The sequence below is a fragment of the Corvus brachyrhynchos genome, unplaced genomic scaffold (assembly GCF_000691975.1).
Source record: "Corvus brachyrhynchos isolate BGI_N302 unplaced genomic scaffold, ASM69197v1 scaffold14, whole genome shotgun sequence".
In the NCBI taxonomy this organism is placed as follows: Eukaryota; Metazoa; Chordata; class Aves; order Passeriformes; family Corvidae; genus Corvus; species Corvus brachyrhynchos.
Window position 1 is genome coordinate 16,779,187 of NW_008239110.1, and position 24,462 is coordinate 16,803,648.

Sequence of the window (24,462 nt, forward strand, 5' to 3'; positions counted from 1 at the left end):
AAACTATAACATTTTTGAAATATTTTTGCAGTATGATTGAAACTAGTTACATAAGTAAGAACAATTAGCTACAACAAAACTCTGATATTCAGAGCATAGGAGATTTGTACTGACATTTCAGAACATCTTCCTCGGTGTGCTGCTTCAGATTTTCTTGCAGCATAATGTTAATTGGATTATTCCTCACCACATACAAGGACAATATGTTTTCTGAATAAATCTCCAAAATCTCGACTGTTTTCTTATAAATGTCCATGTGTGTGAGAAGCTGGAACTCCCTAAAAAGCTGAAAGAAAAACAAATATTTGATATTGCAAACCTCAACATCAAAACTGTAAACAATGCATGCACTTTGAAGACAGGATAAAACTAGCTCAGTTAAATAAGATTATAAACTCAAGAGGCTGATTTAATTTCTTTTCAAAACAGGGAAGAAATACATCAAGTAACACCAAAATACTTCAAATAGTCCACTGGTGGTGTGGGTGGCACCTTTAAGACAGAACTGGTGAACCTTTCAAAATGGGATTAGCTGCAAAAATATGAGTTCGATTAAAGAGAACATTGCTGATGGATACTTCAGTAGAAATATCCCGTAAAATACATTCCTACAGATGTATCACATCTATATCACAGAATTCTATGTCATTATTAAAAATAGCTCTGTTACCTGATAAGGGCATCTTAAGAAAGGAAATAGTCTAAGAATATCTTTTAGAGGTGCCTTATCGCTGATCATCTTTCTCCGTATTTCTATTGTCACATTCATTCTGTTATCCACTTCTTCCCAGTTCCTCTGAGTTTTCATATATTCTTGATTAAGCCACTTAATATGTAAATCCATTGTACTCCCTTTAAGATGAGCAGATTTCTATCAAGAAATGAAGGACAGAATTGTAACAAATCAGCCTTTTAATCTGATTATTTAGCTTTCTTCACTCGGGTCATTTGATGTGACCTCTGTGGTTTGAGTGTAGTCAAGCTCAGCAGAAAGTGTAGTGTGGTTTCAATTCCAGCACTGTGAACTCACCCTCGTATTCTAATAGATTAAGGTCTGTTTTCACATAAAACTATACCTGTAAGCCAAGTCCCCCAAGCTCAAATTGCATATTTGAGGCTATTCATGAAATTCCTGTTCCTGTGTCTGGTTTGTCTCATTGTGGTTTATTGGAACTGAGTTGTCAGTTTTAAAGAAAACTCCGTGTTCAGCAGTATTAACTCTGTGTTACCAAGAGAAATTGTATCTTCCGCTTACTCATACAGGTCCTAAAAGCAGGACAACTAACTTTCACATTTATGCTACTGGAGTTTGTACTCCCAAGGAGACCAGCTGAACTAAGAAAACTCTTACTGAAAACCATTATTTGAGCATTTTGACTGTTAGAGTTTTCAAAAAGTATTTTTGTACTTGAGGATAGTTAACAACCTTCCTCAAAACTATCGTTATTGTCCCTGAGGTAATTCCAAAGCCAGTAATTACCAAGAGGAGGAATGGCTATCCAAAGCAGTACACCAATAGGAGTAGCCTGAGTTTGTGTAGCTTATCCATCAGTGCATGCAGTGAATTTGCTCACTGAAAGAAGCTGAGGGGACATAGAGATGAGCAGGTAGTACAGTTACCATCCTCAGGCTGCGTTGCCGCTGGCTTTCCCTGTCGGTATTGTCACTGATGCAGCTGTGGCTACACACAGGGGTGACCTGTGGGTCAATGCAAGAGGGAATTGAGACACTTCAAAATGTTCCCCAGAACATTTCCGACACAGAGCTGTGAAACACACAACATCCCAAACCACTTTGCAGTGCTCTGCATGTGCAATTAAACTTTCCAGTTTAATTAACATCCTTCTTTAAAACCATGCATGTGATATCCCAAGAATGGTTGCACAAGGTACGCAGTGAAAAAAAACTGTCTCCATCCCTCTGCATGCAGCACAGATACCCAATGTGACCCCTGCAGGTACTCTCTGGCCCTTGCTAGGGTTCTGTATTAGCACAGTCGGCACTCTAAGAGAGAATTTTAGTCTTCATTGTGTTACAACGATAATGTTTGTTTCTGACCAGCTTGTGTAGGCATTCCTGGCCTCTTCCTCAGTGCACAGGAGCAGAGGTGGGGGATCAGACAACTCAGTGCCATACCCTCCCCTACCTGCCTGGGAAGGGTGCTGGGAAAAAGTATAAATGATGGGTGGATGGTGCTACTTCCTGTGGGTTCTGTCAAGACTTCACTACACTGGGGTTTGTGGACTCCCAAACTTTATATTTAATAGCCTTCAGTATTTATATTTATATAGCCCTCAGTAGATTTTTTTTCTCCTTCAATTACTTCTCCCAGTCACTTTTCCAACTCTCATAAAATCGTACCTTCCACAAAATCCTGCTGTAAATTTGGCAGTTTAACTATATGCTGTCAGAGGAAATGCATTTATTTTTCTCCTGCTACCTCTGCCTTCTAATTATCATACTGGATTCAAAACCTCTTCACCATCTCCTTGCCACTGTAGTTTTATAGATATGTCATATTCTGTCCTCAGCCATCTGTTTTCCAGCCGAGACCATCCTAAGCTGTTTAATCATTTCACATATGAAAGCTGGTCCATGCTTTCAGTTATCCTTGTTACTGTCTTTGCATGTTTTCTAATTTCACTGTAGCTTTATGAAATAGGTGCAGTATAACTTAAAGTACTCGTTGAGATATTGGGACACCACATGGGCATAGAGTGGAATAATGCATTGCCTTTTGTTTCTTTCTTAAATAATTCTGTGTAATCAACATTTCTTTTTGAGTGCTGCTTAGCATTGTGCCAAATATCCTTCGGCCTAGTATAAAAATAGCATTTGTGAGTGGTACTAAAAAGCTCAGAGCCCATCACTGTAAATGTTAGGACTGGGTTTTCTCCTTGTGCCTTTTTTTCCATCTATCAGAACTGAACTTTATCTGCTGGGGTTTTTTTCCCTGGAGCTCACTAGCATGGGGTCCCTCTCTGATTCCTCAGTCTTTGTCTTTACTATCCTTGGTAGCATCACAAAATGTAATCCGCCAACTATTCTACTATTCCCATATCATTTAGAAATACACTGAACTACTTAAACTAAGCATTCATAGTCTTTTCCACTGTAAACCCCACCTATTTCTGCCTAGCCTTGTTTGTTCTATCTTTTAACTGCTTATCCATTCAAGGACCTTCCTGTTTATCCCCTCAGATTATATCCTCTAAGAGCTTTTGTAAGGCATGTGCTAAAATCTCTTCTGAATTTAAAGTAAACTGTATCAGCTGGATTGCCTGTGTTCTCAGGGTTGTCAAATACTTCAAAGAACTAATGAATTTGTGAAGAATTATGTCTGTTTACTGGAACTTTGTTGATTCCTTCCTAATGTGTTAACCTCTTGGGTTTGCATTATAGTTATTGCCAACTGGGCCAGTGAAGACAGAAGCTTTCTTCGTCCATATGTTGTTCTCTAGCTCTCTCCTGAAACTCTAGAAACTGGCATCAAATTAGCTACCTCCAAATATCCAGTATCATGTTTCATGAGACAAATTGTGCATCACAATTAGAAAATTACCTGCTTTATCCTTGGACAGGACCGAAAATTTTGCTCAAATACTTGATCCTGGAAATGTGTTACTGCTCATTTTAGTGAATTATTCTGTAACCCCTTCACTGACATGCCAGTCTGAGACAGATGCCCTGATGCTGCCCCTGAAGAATGGTCCCAGTAATGTGATCATCTGAACTCATCTACTGAGAATCCTCGCAAAATCTGTCTAATTTTTCTGGTATGGCTTTATATTCTGCCAGCTCTCCTGTACCTAGGGAGCGCACCTTGAGCACTCCTCTCCCTTAGCAGTATCAGGCTTCTTGCTTCTCACCTGGGTGAGAAAGCCTTTATAACCAGTGCAGAAAAGGCAGGAAACCACAAAAAGAATTCTCTGTAAATCTCTATCAGATCACTCACAGTATCAGTTTTGTTTTGCTGCTGGTGTGTCATCTCTGCAAGCTTCCTGCATCAGCCTTTGATGGTCTCTGGTATGTAATTTATATTGGTTACTCCTGTGAATACCATCTTATTATTCACACATTCCCAATTGGGTATTCAGCTATTCCTTAACCTGCTAACTTGCCGTAAGTTGGACAGACTGTCTCTTGCTTCACGGTGACCACTGCACAGAACCAAGGGTTGGCCCATACTTGTCAATCTCAAGATGCCCATGCTTTCTCACTTGGGCAGTTTTTGGGGCTTTTTAAGTTACACTATGTTTTTTATGCTGTGCAAGAGCTAGCTTGAAGTCTCTGACTCCAAACAGCTCTTTCACCACTGGTTTTTCCTGTGGGTCTGCTTTCATGCCTCCTGACCATAAAGCAGGAATTTCTTCAGCAAGCTGAGCATGGTGGCTCATTACCTGAGGGCCTCTAACCTTCAGTGTCTTACTTGCAGAGACAAGAAAGCAAAACAACTTGACCCAGTGTGCTGTAACCACAGAAAAAGTTGTGACCTTTACACCAGCTTCTCTCCATCCCACTTGTCAAAGCAAACTCTGCTTAATTTGATGGACTTTCTATCTGTCCTTCAGAGCTATTTTAGCTAATGACATTATTAATTAGCTAAAGGAGACCATTTGACATTTTCATCAGTGGCAATGGCATGCTACCAATAGAAATACAGCAGTAGTATGAGGAAGAATTGCTGTCATACCTATCTATTAGGGGTAAAAATTAGCAATGGAAGGCCAAACTTTGTAGTGTAAATCATCTGTTACCTGGGAGTAACACAAGCAGAAGTCAGTGTTAAAATTTGTTTTCTTGCAGTGTTCATCCTGCTTAGAGCAATCACTATCTATAGTCTTTCCAAATTCTTAGTTTGTGAACAAGTTGGTTTTTAAGGTAAGTGGAAAGGTGAGAGGTGGCTTTCTTTCGGGGGAAATAAGTTATCTCAGTGGGACACCCAGTTGATGGGAGAATGATTCCAAGTGTGGTTTAAAATATTTTATAGTTAACTTTAACATTGCAGGAAGAATCTGAGTTTGGAAGCTGTTACTGAACTGGTTTATCAGCCTACCACACGCTTATTTAGGGGGACTCTACATCCTCTCTACTTCAACCGTCAAAGCAAGAAAGCTAGTTACAGCATGGCAATATTCCAGTAAAATTTGACTATAAGGTTAAAGCTCAGTTATTTCAATACCATTCAAAAGCAATCCTACCTAGGCCAAAGCCAGGATCTCTTGTCTCAATGTCTGAAGAAGCCACAGCTAACTGTGCAGTATATATGCCAGACAGAACTAAAAAAAATAGCCTCATTAAATGAAGAATCCTTACTTCTCGAGGTCACCCAACTCCTCTGGCCACATTTTCAAATGTGTCACCGGTAAAATCCATTTCAGTTGCAGCAATAAGAATGTTAATTGGTGATATTTAATTATTTTTGTATACAGAATTTTTTCTTATTTAGCAACCTACAGACTTAGTTTATAACATAAAGGATTTCCTTTCTTTTTAAACAATAAAAACTTGAATTTAAAAAAAAAAATTCCTTCTGGAAAAAATGAGAATTTATCTCAATGTCTTTAGATAAGAAGCTGCCTTTTTGTCACAAACTCATGAGAAGAGCAGCAGAACAGAGAAAAAGGCAAAAGGATGCAGAAAGGAAGTTAATATGGTAAGCAGAAGATTCCCAGTACTTGTCTGTCAGAGTAACCTAGCCCTAGCCTGAAGGATGGTCCTGCCAAGGATCCTACTCATTCTGTTGGATTCACACTCAAAGGGTGACAGCAGTAGGGAGCCCATCCCTTAGTGCCCATGCCTACAAACTCTCTTGACTTCTTGGCATCTCAGGTATCTGTGACTGAAGACACCAAGTCTGGGAGCCACACAGGTTGTGAGGCTCCTTGCCTATGCTCCAGATGCCTTTTGACTGTGACCCCCCCACCTGACATTCATGGTTCTATTTGGAACCATATACAAGTAGATTGTGTTAAGATGCTCGCATTAAAGCAAGAAAACATGCAAACATAAAACTACTAGACTCCAAATCCCTAATTCATCCCACCTCCTGAAGCAAGAGGATAGTCATTTGATTGGAGATGGATTTCTAAATAAAGGCCCAATTCTTAAATGTCCTTTTGATGGATCTTGATTCTTCCCAAGATACGAGATTGTATTAGCACATTCTTGTAAAAAAGCTCCAGTTAGCAAGGCACTTTTATGAAACGGTGCCACAGCCAAGGCAGTGAAACTGCTACATCAGTTTGCAAGGTGGAAGGGAGCAACTCTTATGCATGATGTGATCTCCAAGGTCTAAGATTTCAGTTATGGTTGAAAGCCAGCATCATAAATCGTAAAGGACATAATTGTCAACACCAACGTAACATGACTGCCTAATCACAGAGTGATGAAGGCGCCTCTGATGTGGACAACAGACACCTCTTGTTCTTTACATGGGTTTGCACCAATTCCTGAATGGCAAATGCAGCCTAATGGTTGCTGAGGACAAATATCAAGATCTCTTTTTTGAAGAATGCCAATAGGACCTACTGGCCCCTCAGTCTGAGAGAGGGAATTCGAATAGGAGCAGTGGAGTTAAAGAGATGGATATGAGGACACTACTGCATGCTGTCGGTCTGCTCACTGCCAACCAGTGATCCAGGTTCCTCACCTGGGATGCCCTGGGAATATTTCTTTGAGGCAATTCCTTTGGATGCAGACTAATCTGCTTGCTGGAAAGCAATGTAAAAAACGTGATGGTAAGGAGAATCATGTCCTGGAACAGCAGTGCTGTGCAGACAGGTTCAGTGGCATCAGCACTGAATGGGAGCTCCTTTTACACCATACATTGGGACCGGGATGCTGAGGGGTAGTAGTGTTGGTACAGCCATTTTCTTTTGTTATTATTGCTCTTGTCACCTCCCAGCAGCTGCTAATAATATTTCCTTTAAAAAACACATTTCAAATTTTCCTTGCCGGATGCCAGTGCACATTCCAAGTCATGTTATTGCTGAGAGCATTGATGCTGCTAAGACTTCTTGATTGTTGAGTCTACCTGCATCAGTTAGCATCAGTGCTCAAGGTACTTGCACAAGAAAGCCTGACAGTAGTTAGGACCCATGTTTGGAATAATCATTTCCATTAATTGGCTTTTATAACTTCTTCAGAGTGAGAAACAGCTTTCAGTTACTTAAGCGAGCATAATCTGAATCGTCTGTCTTGATTTTTGAATGCTGAAAAGTGGGTCTTGCTATTTTGAACACCTACAGACACAAGGCATCATAAAAGCACAGTGTATAGAACTCTTTTTACCACCACTATTGTAAGGGACAGCCCTTTTTTCTGTGGTGACAATCAGGCTCATTGTAATGACATTTACTGTAATGAGCATGGGGGCGTTTTATATCAGGAGGAGTGATCAAAACAGGCTATGACAATTAGAAAGTGAAGATCTGCTCAAAAAAGCCCCCAAAACACTGGATTTGAAACAAGTATGAATCTGAAAGGCAGGCTATAAACTGCCTTTACACTGGTCATGGCCCATCTTCTCATCCTGGATGGTGGGAGAGGATTGAGAAGGCATCACGACCATGCCCCACCTCTTGCGTCCAAATACTGAACACAGACAGGTGAAACAGCATGGACAGGCTGCTTTCGAGCAAAATGAGCATGTAACTATCAGCAGGACCCACACTGACTTGTACTCCAATGAGATGTTTAATTAAAGCAGGCTTTGCTTTAATTACACATAATTACCCTTTTGAACCAGGCAGGCAACTTCAGAACTAGATTTACGTGTCAGTGGTAACTTTCAAAGCCACATAAGTCAGTCTATTTCTGATCACAGAAACTGTTTTCTGATTTCATAAACTGCATAAGCAAAATGAGAGAAATCTGTTTTTCTCTATCAAGGGACAACCTGTACTTGACAATTTCACTCACAGAACAATGAAGACACTGGCTGACATAAGGTGAAGTGCAAGATGTATGTCACAGATCTGTGTTTAAAGCTTTTGCTTTGACTTAAAAGCATTTTAAAATATTAACTAAGCAACACTACACACTCAAAGTTTGATGCACGCACATCAAAGTTTTAGTGGAAAAATCACATTACAACAGCTCAGTACAGCCATTGAATGGTCGTTTATATATGCATGCTCACATTCTGGCTGTGCAAATATTCCAACGCTTGATTTGGAGACCATTAATCTTAGAGGGAAAGGTGCTATCACCCCTGTTTCATCTGTGTATGGCATTCTCAGTATAGATCGCACCTAACGCTGTACCTGCCAATAGTGCCATGAGATTGAGCCAAGAGAATTTCTGCATCTCATGCACAAGCTGTTCATCCTCTGAGAATTTTACAGACATTTAGTTCTCTTTTTCCCTTACTGTTGCTTTATTTTTCTCGTTGCTCCCTTTTTCTCCAGCCATCACTTTCCAAATCCTATTCTTTCCAGACTCCTTGAAATCTTGTTTCAAGTTTCTGACTCTTGCAGTGGCATAAGGTCATTGACAAACATGATGTTAGTTATCACCTCGAAGAAAGGCAAATCCCTAGGGTATGTCTAACTTGCCGAATTTACCTAATCTGAAGTAAAAGAGACTCTGTCTCATGGGGTAGACCTCACTCAATCCTGATTCCTCCTTTCATCAGAAAAGACAATTTCCAGATACAATCAACAGGGTAAATTTCACCATTCTTGTACTGCATGATACCACTGAAGCAAGAATATATGGTGTTCCTCCTGGGCCAGGGGTCTTCTCTGCTTTTTCATCCTCTTGGCACAGGATTTGCACATTCACCAATTTCAAGTGTCCTGCTTATCTTCCCTATACAGGAATAATACCAATAGATGTCCAACTTAGTGAGTTAAAATTTCTGCAGAATTCTTCCTCTTCTCCCAGCCTAAGTACTAATCAAAACATTTCTTGTGTCTATCCCCTTGACACAGAAAGAAGATGGCCTGATGGTGCCCCCGTTATAAATAGTTTTCATTATGGTATTCCCAGCTCTGCTGGGTGTGGCAAATACTCCCATTTATCTGGAGACTCTTAGTTGACATCTTGTCAGAGCCTATCCTTCATTTTCACACCTAACTCCAAATTTATTTGTGTGACAGCTTCAGAGAAACCCTGATGACCTCACAAACAAGCTGTCATAGGATGTAAGAAATAAGAGGCTCTAAGAGAGGGACTGTACTCTCTTTCCATTTTTATTTAAGATCAAGAACTACTAGCAGTCTTCTAGCCGATTATATTCCCTTACAGTTCAGGTAGCTTAAGATACCCTTAGGTAGTCCCTTTGCAGAGATATTTTCTTACTTAATGTCTGGGATGGATGGAAGGAGCTTAATCCAGCTGCATAGATATAGCTATTTAGTGGCTATAAGGGTATCTCAGAAGCCTCTGGAAGTAGCAGAATATGATACAGGACCTATGGGAAACACATGCCTGAATTGGCAGGTGGAGCCATGCAGGGTATCTGTGGGTTTTTTCATTTCTGTATTCAGCTAACTGAAATGATTGTGAAGTCACACATTCTATGAACAGCACTGCTCAAGACTGACAAGCTTTCCAAGCTTAAAGTTCTGAAAGGGACAATTTGCTCTTCGGTCACTACCCCTGGGAAGACTAAGACAGTGTTTGAGCCACAAGCTCTCAAGATATGCAAGCCAATCATCAGCTCTAACCCTATTTCCCTCTCCATCACCTTTTGCCTTCTGACAATCCTTTGGCCAAGGACCAGGAAGGTCCTTTCTTTCTTTTCCTTCTGGCTCCCTCAAGTCTAGGGCCCTTCCTATTACAACTGGTAGGAGGTGGTTTCTCTCATAGCCTGAAGGACCATAAACCAAACATGTCCTTAGGGCAGAGAAAGGGGATTTTGATGCTAAAAAAATAATAAAGAGATTGGTCAGAATAAGCCATTGGATGGCTGGTTTAGCAGTAATCCCACCCTGGCTACAGAGGGAAAACTGGCTTGCTTTTCTTATGTATTTTCACCGTGTGATCACCCTTCTCATGGAAAGTACCTTCCATTTGCAGCAGATGAAGGTCGTTATCATTACAAAGCACTCTCCTCTGGATTACTGCATCTCTGGCATATTTGCCTGACTGTGGAAAATGACTGAGGAGGATTCTCACATCATAGCCATAAAATTTGTTGTTTATGGAGGCTTTCCTGATAAAATTCTGAATATCCCTCAGACACAGAGGCTCAAATTTATGTCTGTCAGGCACAGTCCAAGCTTCTTTCCCTGGTGGTGCAACCTGATGGATATTTGTAGGGAGCATCATTTAAATAAAAATCTCCTTTAGTGACAAATACCTCCAGCATGGGTTTATGTACTTACTTACCATCATCCTACTGGCCTGCACTTGCTCAAGACCTTTCACGTAATGCAAGTCACTAGAAAAAGAGTAGCTACTCTTCAATCGTGTTTGAATATAATGCTCTGTAAAGAGGAGCACATCAGCAGATGTTTTAAAGAAACTGGAGGAGAAAGACAGGTGTTACACCTAGAAGCAATGCCCTGCATGGGAGGCCAAGTACACTTGAGCTGCTTTTGAAGGAGGAATGCCTGCTTGGAAGATAATGGGTCCTGAGCAGACCAAGGGGCAGACATCATCTGGCTCAAAACATCACAGGAAGCTTGTCCTGGTAAGCAGCTGGATTTTCACATGAAGAAGTAAAAAGATTGGTTAAGGGTTTTATTAGTAGTAATAACTTTATTATTCTTTTCGTATAAAAATAAATACCAGGTATAACAGTGAGACACTTCCTATCAGTGAATAATCTTTTTATCAGTTTCATACAATTGACAATTCAAGACTATACTGACATAAAGCACACATGACAGAGTTACAGCTTATGACTGCTCAGAAACTAAAGCTCGATATAGGAGTCAGCTGTGTGACTGCTAAGTAGGTCATCTGCTGGGAACAGATGTGCTCTCTCATCTGCATAGCTCTGCCAGTCAGCTTTGACCTGTAATGCCCTAAATGTCCTACTCTGCCTATCTAAAGCAGAGTGTGGTGGCCCAAAGGGGCTAGGAATCCTTCATTAACTAATCTCCAAAGGTGTCCTTAACCTGGAGTTCATTTCCCCCCATTTTACCTTAATTAATTCTGATGTGTTGGCTTCTAGTTCACCCAAGGCTGATTCATTCTTCCAGTCTTGGAAAAGGGATGAAGACAAGGGGATCTGGCTAATGGTAATTTGAATATCATTTGGGTTTCCCTGTGGTATTGGCTTCTAGATCAAATATTTATTTTTTGAGACTAAAACACTTTGTTTAACAGTTTGTATTTTCATAGAGCAATTAGTGCCAAGGATCGGCAGGAAAGTGCCATTATGTGTGTTTCTAAATAAAAAGAATGAAAAAATCCACACTGCTTTTGTTAAAAATAATATTAAACATTTTGCTCAGTTTTGCGCATATGTAGTGACATAATTTAGGATCTCAGAGTCAGACATCACTGCTTTCAATGTAGAAACACATTTAAAACTAAGGAAGTTATGATTCCCTCAGTTTTATGGAACTCATTCTTAAGCCTTAATAGGGCACACAAGTGTTGATTCTTGCATTTATATTTGTATTTTATATATATATGTTCAGGATACAGGGAAAATGAGAGAAGGAAAGGAAAAGCTCTTTAGGGATACTCAGCATCCTCTCACCTCCTTTAAGTTTAACCCTTAATTTGCTTATGACCTAAAAAGGTCTAGGCCTTCAGAAGAGATGTAACATTCTTCCTCAATTTCTAAAGCAAACAAGGGTGACCAGTGATGGCCTCGGGCAAAGCAGTTAAAGAGAGTGGTGATTCCTGGTCTGCACAGCACAGTTTGGTTACACCCTCTCTACAGATAAATGAAGTTTACCATGCAGTTCCTACAGGATCACTCCAAAGCCCTTCTCAGTGAGCCCGTAAGACAGAAAAGATCCACGTGTGCCCTTTCCAAGCTTTAGCAGATAAAGGATGGCTAACTCTTAACGTGAACACAAAACCAGGAGCCTATAATTCCATCTTTACTGGGTGCAAGACTGTTCATTGTTTTGCACCCAAGCTACAGGTTTCTTACTTCACACATCCTGCAAACCCTTCAACTAAAGCAGGAAAGAAGGGAAGTGTTTATTCCTGAACACATTAACCCAAAGAAAACAAACAGAAATTACTGAAATTTCTAAAAACCAGACCAAACATGTATTTGCATTTTGTACAGGAGACTACAGCTACCTTCAAACACAAGGGCAATATATGCAGAAATGCATCCAATAAACCACTCTTGCTTCCCTAAATACAGGGTCTGGTAAACAGCAGGATGGACATGGACGAACGAAGGATAAATATCTACTTCCATATCTTCTTTATCACATTCTTACAATTGTTTAAATTTTACTGTGTTTTAATTGCAGCACGAAGTGCAGTGGACCATTGGCAGAGCATAGCTGGAACCTTAGTGTATTTATGAAAGTGTCTAAATTAATTAGTGTGCTTCAGACACTTACTGGACAGTGATAACTCTCTGAATTCTCCAATTAAAGCAATACATAGCAACTGTATGCATAGATTTGTAAGCATTCCAGTGTATATCACACATCAACACAAACAGATTTTACATAACAAAGTGCAAGGTGAGAGGAGGATACGGACATTTGTTACCAGCTCAAATACCTCTTTGCATTCTTATTTGTACAGAGACTTCAACTAGTAGACATACGCCTCTATTGTTTTTCACTCTAATTGGAGGCATATAACTAAGAGCAGAATAGAAATACTGCATTTAAAAAAACAGACCGTATTTTCTGTCCAATTTACAACAATTCTAAATGACAACAAATGTGCAAGGCATCCAGTATCAGGCTTAGCTCTATTGTTGATACCTAGTTTTCCAGAAATGAAAAGAAGTCAAGGGTCTGGCCATATGACAAGCTCTATACAAAATGAGTTTGAACGGGATGAGATCAGTTGTCCCCTTTACTGCCTGATGGCCTTACAATCAAGAGAGAAGCTGAAAGACTGAACTCAGTCAAGCACCAAAAATCTTACCTCTACCTGCCCCTGGACACCATCGAGTTTATTTTCAGCAAACGAAGATTTTCTGGTCTGTCCTCTCCTGTGGCCAAACTTGTATTTGTTCCTCAGGACTTGCTCATCATCTTCAATGGGTCTCCGCACGTATTTGAAACGATCTTTAAGGGCCCGTTTCCACAGCAGCTACATTGGGGGAGGGGAAATAGCTATCATTACAAGTATCTTTCAAGAATTTGCCCCATCCTAAAGCAGGTCACTTTGTTTTATCTAACTCTACAAAAGTGTTTGCCATTAAGCAGAAAAAGACTCATAGGGCGGCACCACCGGTGGCTTCAGGATGGAAGGAAACAAAAGCACCTGTGGTAAATGGCTCTGTGGCAACCAACGGCTGGGCTAATGGCACTGCTGTAGCTTGATGAGGATAGCAGGAATTGAATCTAAGGGTTAGATCTATACAAGGCTGCCGGAGAAACTGTAGTGTGCTTTCCCTTTCTCAGCTCTTGCTTTATGCTCCATTCATGACATCGGGTTGTGAAACTACATAGTGAAGCAGATCAGCTCACAGATGCCAGAGAAACTGTGCTGTGGGGTTTTGGGGGAATTTTTGGTGGTTTGTTTTTGGGTTTTTTTTAGTTTAGTGACTTATTTTTCCTTTGCCTCTGGCAGTATCTGACTGGTTGCACAGCTGTATGATTATTGTATTTAACAGAAAGGAGTGGGAAAGACACAGCCTGGTACTACCTTTTGCTGGGAGTCTACAGTTATACTGGGATCAAGTATATTTTTAAACTGAACTCAAAACTGCTGAACTAAGAGGATCATTTAAATAGGTCCTAGCGTTTGTAAAACACCCCAAGGTATGTAAAGTGCAACTTAAAAGCATTTCTGCGCAGTTCCTGTTTAATGCAGCCATTCATCACTCCTTGGCAGTCAGAGCTTACGTGGCCCCGCTGCTTTTGTCACCCTTATGTATTTCTTTATTCAGTTATTGAAAAGTCATTTCTGAAAATTGTATGGACAGCAACTTCCTCATGCATCCTTAAGGACCAGTGGCCATTTACGTGTGGCCCAAAGCTGGATGTCCCATGGCAGGAGCTAGCCTTGCCTTGCCATTGACACCCTGGGAAGCAATTTCTAAGCAAAGGCTGTTAAACACATCTGGAGGCACAACCTACAGTTTTGAGTAGTTTTGTCATTCCTCAAAATCATTTGCTTATTCCAGTTATTGAGGGGTATTCAACAGTCAGAGGGAACAAAAATTAAACAGAAAAGTGACTGTAAATGACAGGACATGTAGAGAGAGATTCAAATATCTGTTACTTAATTTTCAAAATTGACTCCAATACTATACTCACTCAATACTATACTCAAGCCTGTACCCACTGACATGCTAAAGCACAAAATAAACAGAATGATTGCCCTAAATTTCTTACCAAAATGGTGTCATTTCTTAGTCAAGATCAAATTATTTAAAGGTTAATTTTGGTGTAAACCAGAATTCAGTAGAAGTAGATTAAGTAGTACAGTATCTCTCTTTGCAGTGAGTCTGACATTCCTACCTTTCTCACCCACAGGATACAGATGAGAGGATCTCTTAAGAGATGGTGGTGAAGTCAGTGTGACCTCGCATTTCTCCTGCTGAGCTTATTGTTCCCACCTCCCCAGGTTCTAGCTGACCTACAAGCCCTCAATCCTAAAAGCAAGACCTCTATTAATGGCAAAAAATTACAGTGGAAGAGCTATGAGAACACAATCCCTGTGGTGTCTACTTCAGCTCTTCTTGAGCAGCCCGGGGCCCACCAGGGCAGGAGTGCCCTTCCCCAGGGAACACTCCCTGCCACCCACCTCTGTGCCCTTACTGAAGCATCCTCTCACTGCCAGTCACAGTTGAACATCCAAGAACTGGAAAGAAAACAAGCCCATCTGCATTTCTAAAATGCAGACTTCAGGCTTAGGGTTCTGCCAGAACAGAAGTCACATCACCAACCTAAAGATAATGACAAAAATAGAGTACAACTGCTCACCCAGTCTTCTCACAACACATAGTCACAGCCTCGATGTGAGTATTACACTTCAGCACCATTTTCAGAAGTAGAGACTACATGCCTTGAAAATCCCACTTGTTCACCTGAACCATTAAGGTCCCTAAGTACATTTACAGTTCTGGCCTTACACATTTTGATGCAAATACCCCATCTTCATATGCCTAGCAAAATTTATGCCTAGCTTGCTATTTTAAGGCTGCTAAGAAAGAAGCAAACAAAAACCTTAGTTTAATGCTTCTCTGAAGTGTTTAACAGATGTTATAATATTTTGAAACATGATCATCCCAGAATATATTAGCAGATGACAATTTAAGCATCCCTGTAGTTGAGCTGCACACAGTTTCCTTCTTTTGAAAATCTTTATTTAGCTGGAAGATATTTTTGCTTATTCTTTCACATGAAAGAATATGCTGACACCTATACAAGGCTTTAAATATCCCTCAAAGTTCCTAGCTATCAGCTGTTTCATCTTCCAGTCCCCCAATAAATTAAGAATTTTAACTAAACCTATTTCTGTAATAGGATTGGCATAAAATTAGCCAAGTCCCTTCTCACATACCTATTTCCAGAATGAGACTGCAAGCACGTGTGGTTTCCCTAGTGAGTAATGCATCCTCTAAAAAGAATGCTTTTGTTACCATTTTTGAACCAACAACTTTTTTTTCTATGAATTTCCCTGCCCTTCCCCGCTTCCCCTGAACACCACCCCAGGAAGGTTTACCTTCCTGGTAAAGGAGTAGAAGGATTAGCCTGTGTCTATCTGACATAGGAGGAAAAGGATTACATGCAGATTAAAAGCAGTAATTTACTAGCAAATAATCATCTTGTGTGCAGCAGTTACATGAATTGAGCATGTCAGCACTGGCATGCTGGGTTTCACAGGCACCACAGCACCGCTTGGCAGCCACCAGCTCAAGGCAGCTGCTTATGCAAAGCCCACTGGCAAGTGGCATGGATGAGAGACCCCTCTCTCTTCCTTCCTCATGTCATGTTTTCTTGAAATCATATGATTTTCAAAAGGTTGGCTGAAATGAAATGGAATAAGAGAAATGATTCTTTCCAAATTGTTGGGTTTAAGCCTTGTAAAATGAGATAGAATACCTTGCAAGTCGTCAAGAAACAGTATCATGCCAATTTGCTTTTGACTGCTGTGTCTATGACCTTGGCTTTTTCTATATAAACTGTTCATCCATAACTTACAAATGATGTATTGGTTACAATATACATCACAAATCTAATAAGCTATTTCATTATTAAATGAATATTTTTATTTTTTTAAACATCATATGTTAGTTTAGGATAGCATTGTTTTGTAAGTAGAAGGAAATACCATGGGAAAATTTACTTAGGTAGTCACTTTAAAGCACTCTTACCAAAAGTTAATCTTGGAATTAATTTAATTCCAGGTACTCCACAGCCTTTTAAATTAGTTTTACTATTAGTAGAAAATTATTTTTTAAATTATTATTTGTAATTCCAGATAATTCTTAATCCCTGCTTCTAGACTGACCTCATAAATAACATTCTTTTAAAATTCGTAGTACATAAGTGGCTTATTCATGAAGGGGCTTATTCATGACTTTATTTGTAAATGAATTTATTTAGGATCATAATCATTGTCCTGACTGTGTTGTATTGGCTAACCTTTGAGAAAGGGCTGATGGAACAGAAGCATATTTTTTTCAATACCGCAAAATTAAATGGGAAAATTTTTAACTGACAAAACAGAATTGTGAATAATCTACCAAAAATCAAATTTTGTTTGAAACCACAAACTTTTAATGACCTCTCATTGCAAGAGTATGAGATTGAAAATACTAGACTATCTTTCTACATAACACACACATTGTCTAAATTATTTGTTTGAAATAATTTGGAGATGTAAATAAATATCCAGTATTTTGGAAACAAACCCCACAAATAAACCAAAAAATTTGAAAGTTTTGCTAGTAATTTTTTTCCTGTCATGAAAATACTGGTGTTAATTTAGGTGCTCTTATGTTTGGTTTTTGTTGTTGTTCCTCTATGTTTGCCAGAAGATCTTTCCCTTTTCCAGTTGTTCATTTCATTTCCGCAAAAATGTTGCAACAGAAGTGCTGACATTTACAGTTCAAAGTTTCTCCATCCATGATGAAGAACATCAGGTTCTTTACATTCTTGTTTTCTGTGCTTGGCCAGGAGAAAATTCTGTTAATTCTGGAATTCCAGAATCTCTCATGGGATGAGTTTTCCCTTTTCTCATCCAGGAAGCCCAGCTGCCTGCCCCTTCCCAGCCACACCACACAGACATGTGCACTGGCCAGGGAAGAACCCAGAACAGTTTCTGCTGCACCCTTCCAGCAGCCAACACACATCCATTTCTGGTGAAGGGCTCTAAACTGCAAGGCTTATGAGTTAAAATCACACCACCAACAGACCTTCTCAGGACATCTCTCTAAGAACTACTGCAGCCTTCTGCAGAGCCCAGCAGATGCTGTGGCTGCTCTTCCACCCCAAAGGGTAAGAAACTGCTTTCCTTTTAAGAATAACTTTAGAGTTAAAATGAATCTAGGAACTGAGACATAGCACAGCAATAAATAATGAGCAGTAAAAGAATGTCATTTACAATACTGTGGTATAGAGCATTTTACATGGCAGAAAGAAAAGTACTCAATGGTAGAAGTGAGCTCCAGCGCACCAGAGGGAACGCAAAACTTGGTACTCCAAACTCTTCTCAGCCCTTTTGGTTTATAAAATGCATGCAATAATTAATTTTTCCTGCAACTTTGACAAGAAATTAAAAGTTCAGAAATTGGAAACAGGCTTGTTGTTATTCTAAAAAGACCCCAATAACTTTATTACACTACCACTAGAGGAAACCATTATTGTCAGAGGCCAGCCCAGTTGAATTGCCATGTTTGGTGTGTCCCATCCTTCAGCCTTACAAGACATGAAAAGGAGGTGGCTTTCTATCAGACACTGACATCTGTGCACAGCTGGCCACCTGAGGCTCTCTCTGGAGTCCACAGAGATACAAGAACTTACAGAGCGCTATTCCTCTCTTCCCAATGTACACACCAAAACCACATTATATGAACTGCCTCCCCAGAAGTTTATATACAAATGCCATTTAACAAGGAATGTAACTAGCATTTTTGATTAAAATACTACTCTCATGTTAGTTTTCCTTTTCTACATTTACCTATCATTCCCCCTTACCTCTGAACTTTACTGACAGTAGATTTTTTGAATACTTTCAATGTACTATTTAAAAAACTGTAATAATAACAACAATTATTTAATTACTATAGATAAACAACTTTAAGGTATTCAAAATATCTCAGTAATCAATATTTTACATCTTACATTTAAGAATATTATCAGGAACAGCAAGCAGAAATTATAGTCCCTTGATAGTCAAAGAGAGTTTTAAAAGGAAAGCCTACAAAAATTTTGCTTTTTTGACCTGCTGAAGATCCTTTCTGAGAAAAAAAGAATGCTTGTTGTCAATTTTTTTTTGCTGTTAGTTTGCTTCTTAATTGTATATGAATTCGATTTTACTGCAAGTCTTGTGATAAGTAGCTATGCATATGTTGTAGGGTTTGTTTTAAACTACAGCTGTTGTAACACACAACTGTCTCAGATCAAGAAAAAATAAGTATTTATAGCATTTATGATCATGAAGGAAGAGCAGAATGTCTAACAGTAGGGCAAATAAAAATAGTAATTCATTCTCATGCCCTCCTCTAAACTTAAGTATGCAGGCATACACCTTTAGTGCCATTTTTCCTGTCTCAACCCAGGCAATGGAGAGGGGCTGGCTCAGAAAGTGTTAGACTAGCAATACTGCAAACTGCTAATTCCAGCTTTCTTTCTTACTTATTGCGGTTATTGCCAGATGTGCTTTCTAGTAAGCCTGAGGGAAAGATCAAAAGATAACGAACAACCAATCTGAAACCTCTGCCCCATCACATAACTTCTGCCAGCACCAATTCTGCCATCCATCTGGCTAATAATGACCATTTCCCAAAGAACAGAGTTATAATAGTTTCACCCAGTCTATGGTCCTACTGCAACTAAAGCCCTTTGAAAACCTACCTTAAGAACCCCTGTTTAAAATCAGTTTTTAAAAATTAAAGGTTTTAAAATTGTCTTCGGACCAAGCTGAATATCATTCCAGCTCCTCCTCCTAAAGGAAGCTAGATGAAGCCATAGCATTACTCAGGATCATGCCCAAGGACCACAACTGGGGTATTCAGAGAGGTATCCTGATTAAAATGAGGACAGACTGTTTCTCTCTGGGCCTTTTGCTCCCTCTCTTCTCTTTGAGATGTGTTTGTTTTCCATAGTCCCTTCCCTTCAACAATGCCTGGGCTTAGGGGAGAACTAGAATAGTTACCCCTTAAGCCTCAAGTTTTTTTTTCTTCCCAAAATTATTTTGCTTTCTAGAGTAATGGCATGTGAGATATATATTTATGTTCAAAGCTAACAGTCCCCAGTGAGGCTCACAAGCTTTTACAAGATGCTATAAAAGTATCACAGGATAAAGCAATGATGTGAAGTGAAAAGGTGACCACTGTCCTCTGAGACCACAGACAGATATTCTGGGTCACAAGTGAAAAAAATGTGGTTCAAATTTAAATCATCTCCTTCCACTGCCTTCTGTTATCCTCCCCACTGATACTCAAAAAATTTTTTAATTTTTTTTTTTTTTAAATTAGACCTAGATTCCTTAAACCACTACTATTACTGCATGTTACAGTTTCATATCTAACACACCAATGTTCATAATACATTGCAAGAGCATCAGTCACGTTAGTCCTCATATAATTTTCTAAAGAGCTGGCTTCTTTGTTTTTAAAAACAGAAATAAATCAGATTTAACTTTATCCCTGGGCAGAAATCAGTCCAGAAAGAAAATGTAGCTGACAAGCAATGAGGGACTTCAGGTACAGGCCTGCATGATCTCATGGTAGCTTTGAGATATGGCTATACCTGGGTTAATCTTTAATTGACATAAGGAAATAAGAATGTGATTTGCCAAACACAGCCAAGTGTGTGTGCTCCAAATAGAGGCAGCATATAAGAAATTGATATTGATTTCCTCAGAACAAGATTATTTTCTTGTGATTGATTGTGTGGAAAAAGACCACAATACTTACAAAGCCATTCCCATCTTCATCAAGGAATGGGTATGCCTGGAGCAGAGCATTGACAACAATGTTATATTGCTGACTGTTCGGATACCTGTGCAAACAAGATGGAGATGTAAAAGAAATATTTGGTTTTCTAGACAGTATTAAACACTGGAGTCTATTCTGATCTACATTAAACTGACTATTTCTCAGGCAATCAATTGCCTTCCAAATAACAAAGGGCACAGCTTAAAGGCTTGCATGAAATCTTTCTATTGGTTTCAGTCGGTTTCAGTCCCTTAGCCTCCTTTATTTAAGCAAATATATCAAAGAGAATGGCTTTACATCCATTTGAAAATTTATGTCTGCAGACAACAGGTAACTCCCCCAAATAAATTTAACGGTGTTTACTCACAATGATCCTTCTAGGTATTTGGTCATGTCTGCTTGTAAAAATTCAATAATCCTTATTCTCATACTGTGATCAGGGCATTTTTTTTCTGCTAATATGCACTTGACATCGTAAGGGAAGTCTGGCAAAGCATAAGAACTTGTCCACTGCAATGTCTTGTATCTTGCAAAAAATAATTTCAGATTTTTTCTGTAAAAGAGAAGATTATATTGTCACAATCACATCTTTCTTCTCTGAAAATGCAGGCAGGAGGGAAAGAAGGGAAAGTTATTGCTATAGAAATTCAAGACCTGCTGTCTTTGTTTCGACATACAAAGAATACATACAAAAGCAGCAATCAATACATACAGTTATAAACTAGATGTCAAATGTGAAATGTTTTAACCAGCAGACAGCAGGAGGTGGTTTCTGACAGAAAGCAGAGCAGAACTCACTGGGGGCTTGCTACTGTTGCAAAATATCTTTTTCTGTCTTCATTTATAATATGTTTCCTACTCCAGTAAAACAGCTTAATTGAATAAAATATTATACATGACATTAGTTAAGGCTGTCCTTCCACAGGGGAAGGCAAGAAAGGGATGAAGGCAATTATCATCAGCACACGTCTCGAAACAAAACAGACACAGCCCAGCAGCTCTTCACAAGAACACCATGACCACTATTTACAGATGTCACACCCCAGCTGGGGTGAGCCTGAGGCAGGTTATCACTGCTGGCTGCCCCAACCCTAATTCTGAAAGAACACAGGGAAAAGTAGGTCCCAATAGCCAGTTACAGTCTCAATACCTTCTTGAGTAGGTAGGCCTATAACTCTCAACCTTTCTGACCTGGTTATGCTGCCACACCACCTTGGCACCTTTTAATGTAGATTGCAGGCTATCAAAACCTCTACATCCATCATGTAACTGCACCAATCCCATCCCTACCACAAATTGCGATGCAGTGCTGAGCAAAAAAAATTGGGGTACTGTCATCTGCTCCTAACAGCAGTAGAAGTACTCACAGCACTAACATTTCCCCATGCAAAACAGGCACAAAATGGTCAGGCCTACTGTCTTTCCAAGCTCACCAGATTTCATGGGACACAGACAGTTAACAGTAGATGCAAAGTGCAGTGAACTTCTCTTAGTACTTGCAGTCTCAAAAGAAGGAAAAGTTGTGCAAGAAGAGGCAACATATCCACATAGACACATTCATGTCCTTTTTTGGTGATAAATTAATACACAAATAGTAAAATAAAACCAATCTTAGATTCTGAAATCACTTGGAAATCCCTCCTATGCAAACAAAGTGCAGATGTTCAATGTGGCATCAGTGAGCAGCTCCCCAGCCTTTAAGTTTGCATCCTGTACTTTCACCAGCTTTACCGATGGAAATGACGTAACACACAGGCTGCAAATTACTACATACTGTTTTCAACAAGCTACCACTTAAACTAGCTCAAAAGTGGACTTAAGTTTAAAATTTACAGTACTTTGTATCTGAGCAGCACTGAAATTCCTTTTGTTGGTAATACAAGTGAAGCTGAAAAGCCGTTTCAAAAAGCAGCAAGGTTTAGCAGGTTCCAACTGGGCACACTGGACTACACTCAGTCACCTGAGAAAATAAAATTTCTTGCAGTTGGAATGGCTAATAACCAGGGAACTGTGGCAACTCTCCCATTCACCAGTCCCTTCACATCTGCCACTGCAACAAAAATACTCCAAATTTCATTTATCTTCAGCCTTACGTAACACAAAAAAATTCCTTGCTCTCCAAATGAGATCCAAAAATTCCTCTGGTCTCCACAGTGCATGAGATTACATATTTTACTAGCTTTAGCTGGACTCATCACTTTTGGGAAGTCATGTTAAACATGTGCTGTCATATTTCACAATGAAATACAAGCTTGTTTGAAAAGAGACACAACTCCACATAAACTTTATCCTCAGAAATGCTCACATGCAAACCTGTTTAACTAAAAGAACAGTTCAGTTCAGCTGTAATGCTGTTCTCCACAATCAAGGGAGGTCTTGGCTCTATACATAAATCCCAGTGCACATACAGTTTTGAGATTCAGGTACAAACATATGTAGCCTGTTTCTAGCCATACCTCTGCCAGCTAACCTGAGGCAGAAATAAGATCAAAATCTTAAAACTGAAAAAAAAAAAATCTTTAAAAAAATCTCAAAGTCACAAAGTTACATTTTTTTCTTGTCTCTCAGTTCTTGAGACTTCTGATTCTACAGCAAAATTAATCCAATGGCTAGCTCTGGCAAAATTTTAGTCTCCTTTCTCTGCTGTCACGTCTGACTTACTTGCACCCCTTCCTTACTAGTACTAGGGAGCCTGTAATCCTGCAGCAAGTTACAAGGAGCTACAGTGACAAAAATTCTTAATTATGCTTTTCATTTAATTTTCTCACAGTTTAAGTCCCCAAAATGGCTTCTCATGAGGTGAAACAAGCACCAATTCAGATGAAGCAAGCTGTTCTCTCTATGCTTAGCTGCAGTACGGAAGTGCATCCTAAGAAGCATCTCCTCAGCAAGAAGACAGTTATTCACAGAGCTTTTACCACTCATCTTTTGTAGATTGCCACTTTAATGTGCTCAGTCACAGTCCGGTCTCACACAGCCATTTCCTTCTTTGTCTCCATTGTAATCATATACGTCTTGTGCACAGCATGTTTATTGAGACATGAAGCTATAAAATAGCGTCATTTTGGGAGGAGCCATTTGTCTCCTTCAGATGGAAAAATACCCCACAACAAACCAACCAACCAACAAAACCAAACACCAAAAAACCCCACAAAGAACCCCCAAAGACCCACCTATTGGAATCATATACCCCTGGCATCCCTAATCCCAGAGAATACTGTGTTTTACTGTCAAGAAGACAAAGAGTTACACAGTCACAGTGTCACCCAGACCATCCAGTGACAGTTTTAGATTACACTTGAGAGAACAGTGGGGAGTAAACACAGCATCATCTCTCCAAGTTCAGTGTCCTGTGCAACATCACACAGACACAGAGCTACCTGAATTAGCTGTAAAAAGTCAATAAAAATAATCTTGGCATCAATACAGACAACTCAATCAAGATAGCTGTGTAAAGTGCCATAGAGAGCTAGAAACAAGATAAAATACTAGATCATAACAAGACTTTGTTATTTTTAAGCTTCTTGAGCATACTAGTAAGAAGGATCTGTTGCCTGCATGTATTAAGTTCGTTTAGGGAAAAATGTGATTTAAAGGCCAACTGAGCACATGTATAAATGGGCTGTGTGCCACAAGCTTTCCCTATTGTCTGCTGAAGTCCATGAGTCAGGCACCCATTGCTATATCTCTTCTCAGCTCAGATCCCATTTAGTTAGAGGACATGGCAGTCAAGAAGAAATTTGCTGACATCAATGGGTTGTTCCCATTTTTGGTATATCCACATTAAACTCAGCACATGGGTGAAGTCTCAATAGATTCCCATTATTCACAAATGAAGGTCTAACCTTTCACATGTCTACATCATACATCAGCAAGAGACTCAGGTCTGAAGGTTTGTAGTCTGGAAGAAAGTCCATGTCAACAAAACCAAGGAAGAAACAGTGGAGAGAACAAGGAACTTGCAGATGTGAAAGAAAGGAAAAGCCTTCAGCTGTAAAAAAATGTTCCATTTCCCTAACACATGTATAATATGCTTTCAACTTTATGACAACACTTAAGGTTGCAAAGGCTGTTGTTACAGTGGGGATACTGCAACACATGTATCAGACAACGAGGCCCGGGGAAAGAATATATATATGGACCGATTCTTGACAGATGTTTCAGAGAGATGTTTATTTCTCCAGCCGCATGGCCGGAGCTCTGCCGCGGAACTGCTCAATCACGGGACCCGAGGGTCA

General features: G+C 39.6%; 1 protein-coding gene across 4 annotated transcripts in view; it reads right to left on the reverse strand.

Moving 5' to 3' along the window:
• SAMD3 (sterile alpha motif domain containing 3) overlaps window positions 1-24,462 on the reverse strand; it is a 37,337-nt gene that overhangs the window by 2,370 nt on the left and 10,505 nt on the right. For 3 of the 4 annotated variants that reach the window (XM_017739459.1, XM_017739462.1, XM_017739461.1), the window contains 6 exons: window positions 20,592-20,777; window positions 20,204-20,288; window positions 13,033-13,200; window positions 1,621-1,698; window positions 671-871; window positions 115-286 (listed from right to left, as the gene is read on the reverse strand). In XM_017739459.1, the coding sequence (XP_017594948.1) occupies window positions 115-286; window positions 671-871; window positions 1,621-1,698; window positions 13,033-13,200; window positions 20,204-20,288; window positions 20,592-20,777 (890 nt within the window). The remainder of the gene's footprint in view (window positions 1-114; window positions 287-670; window positions 872-1,620; window positions 1,699-13,032; window positions 13,201-20,203; window positions 20,289-20,591; window positions 20,778-24,462) is intronic. The other variant, XM_017739460.1, reaches the window with a different exon arrangement.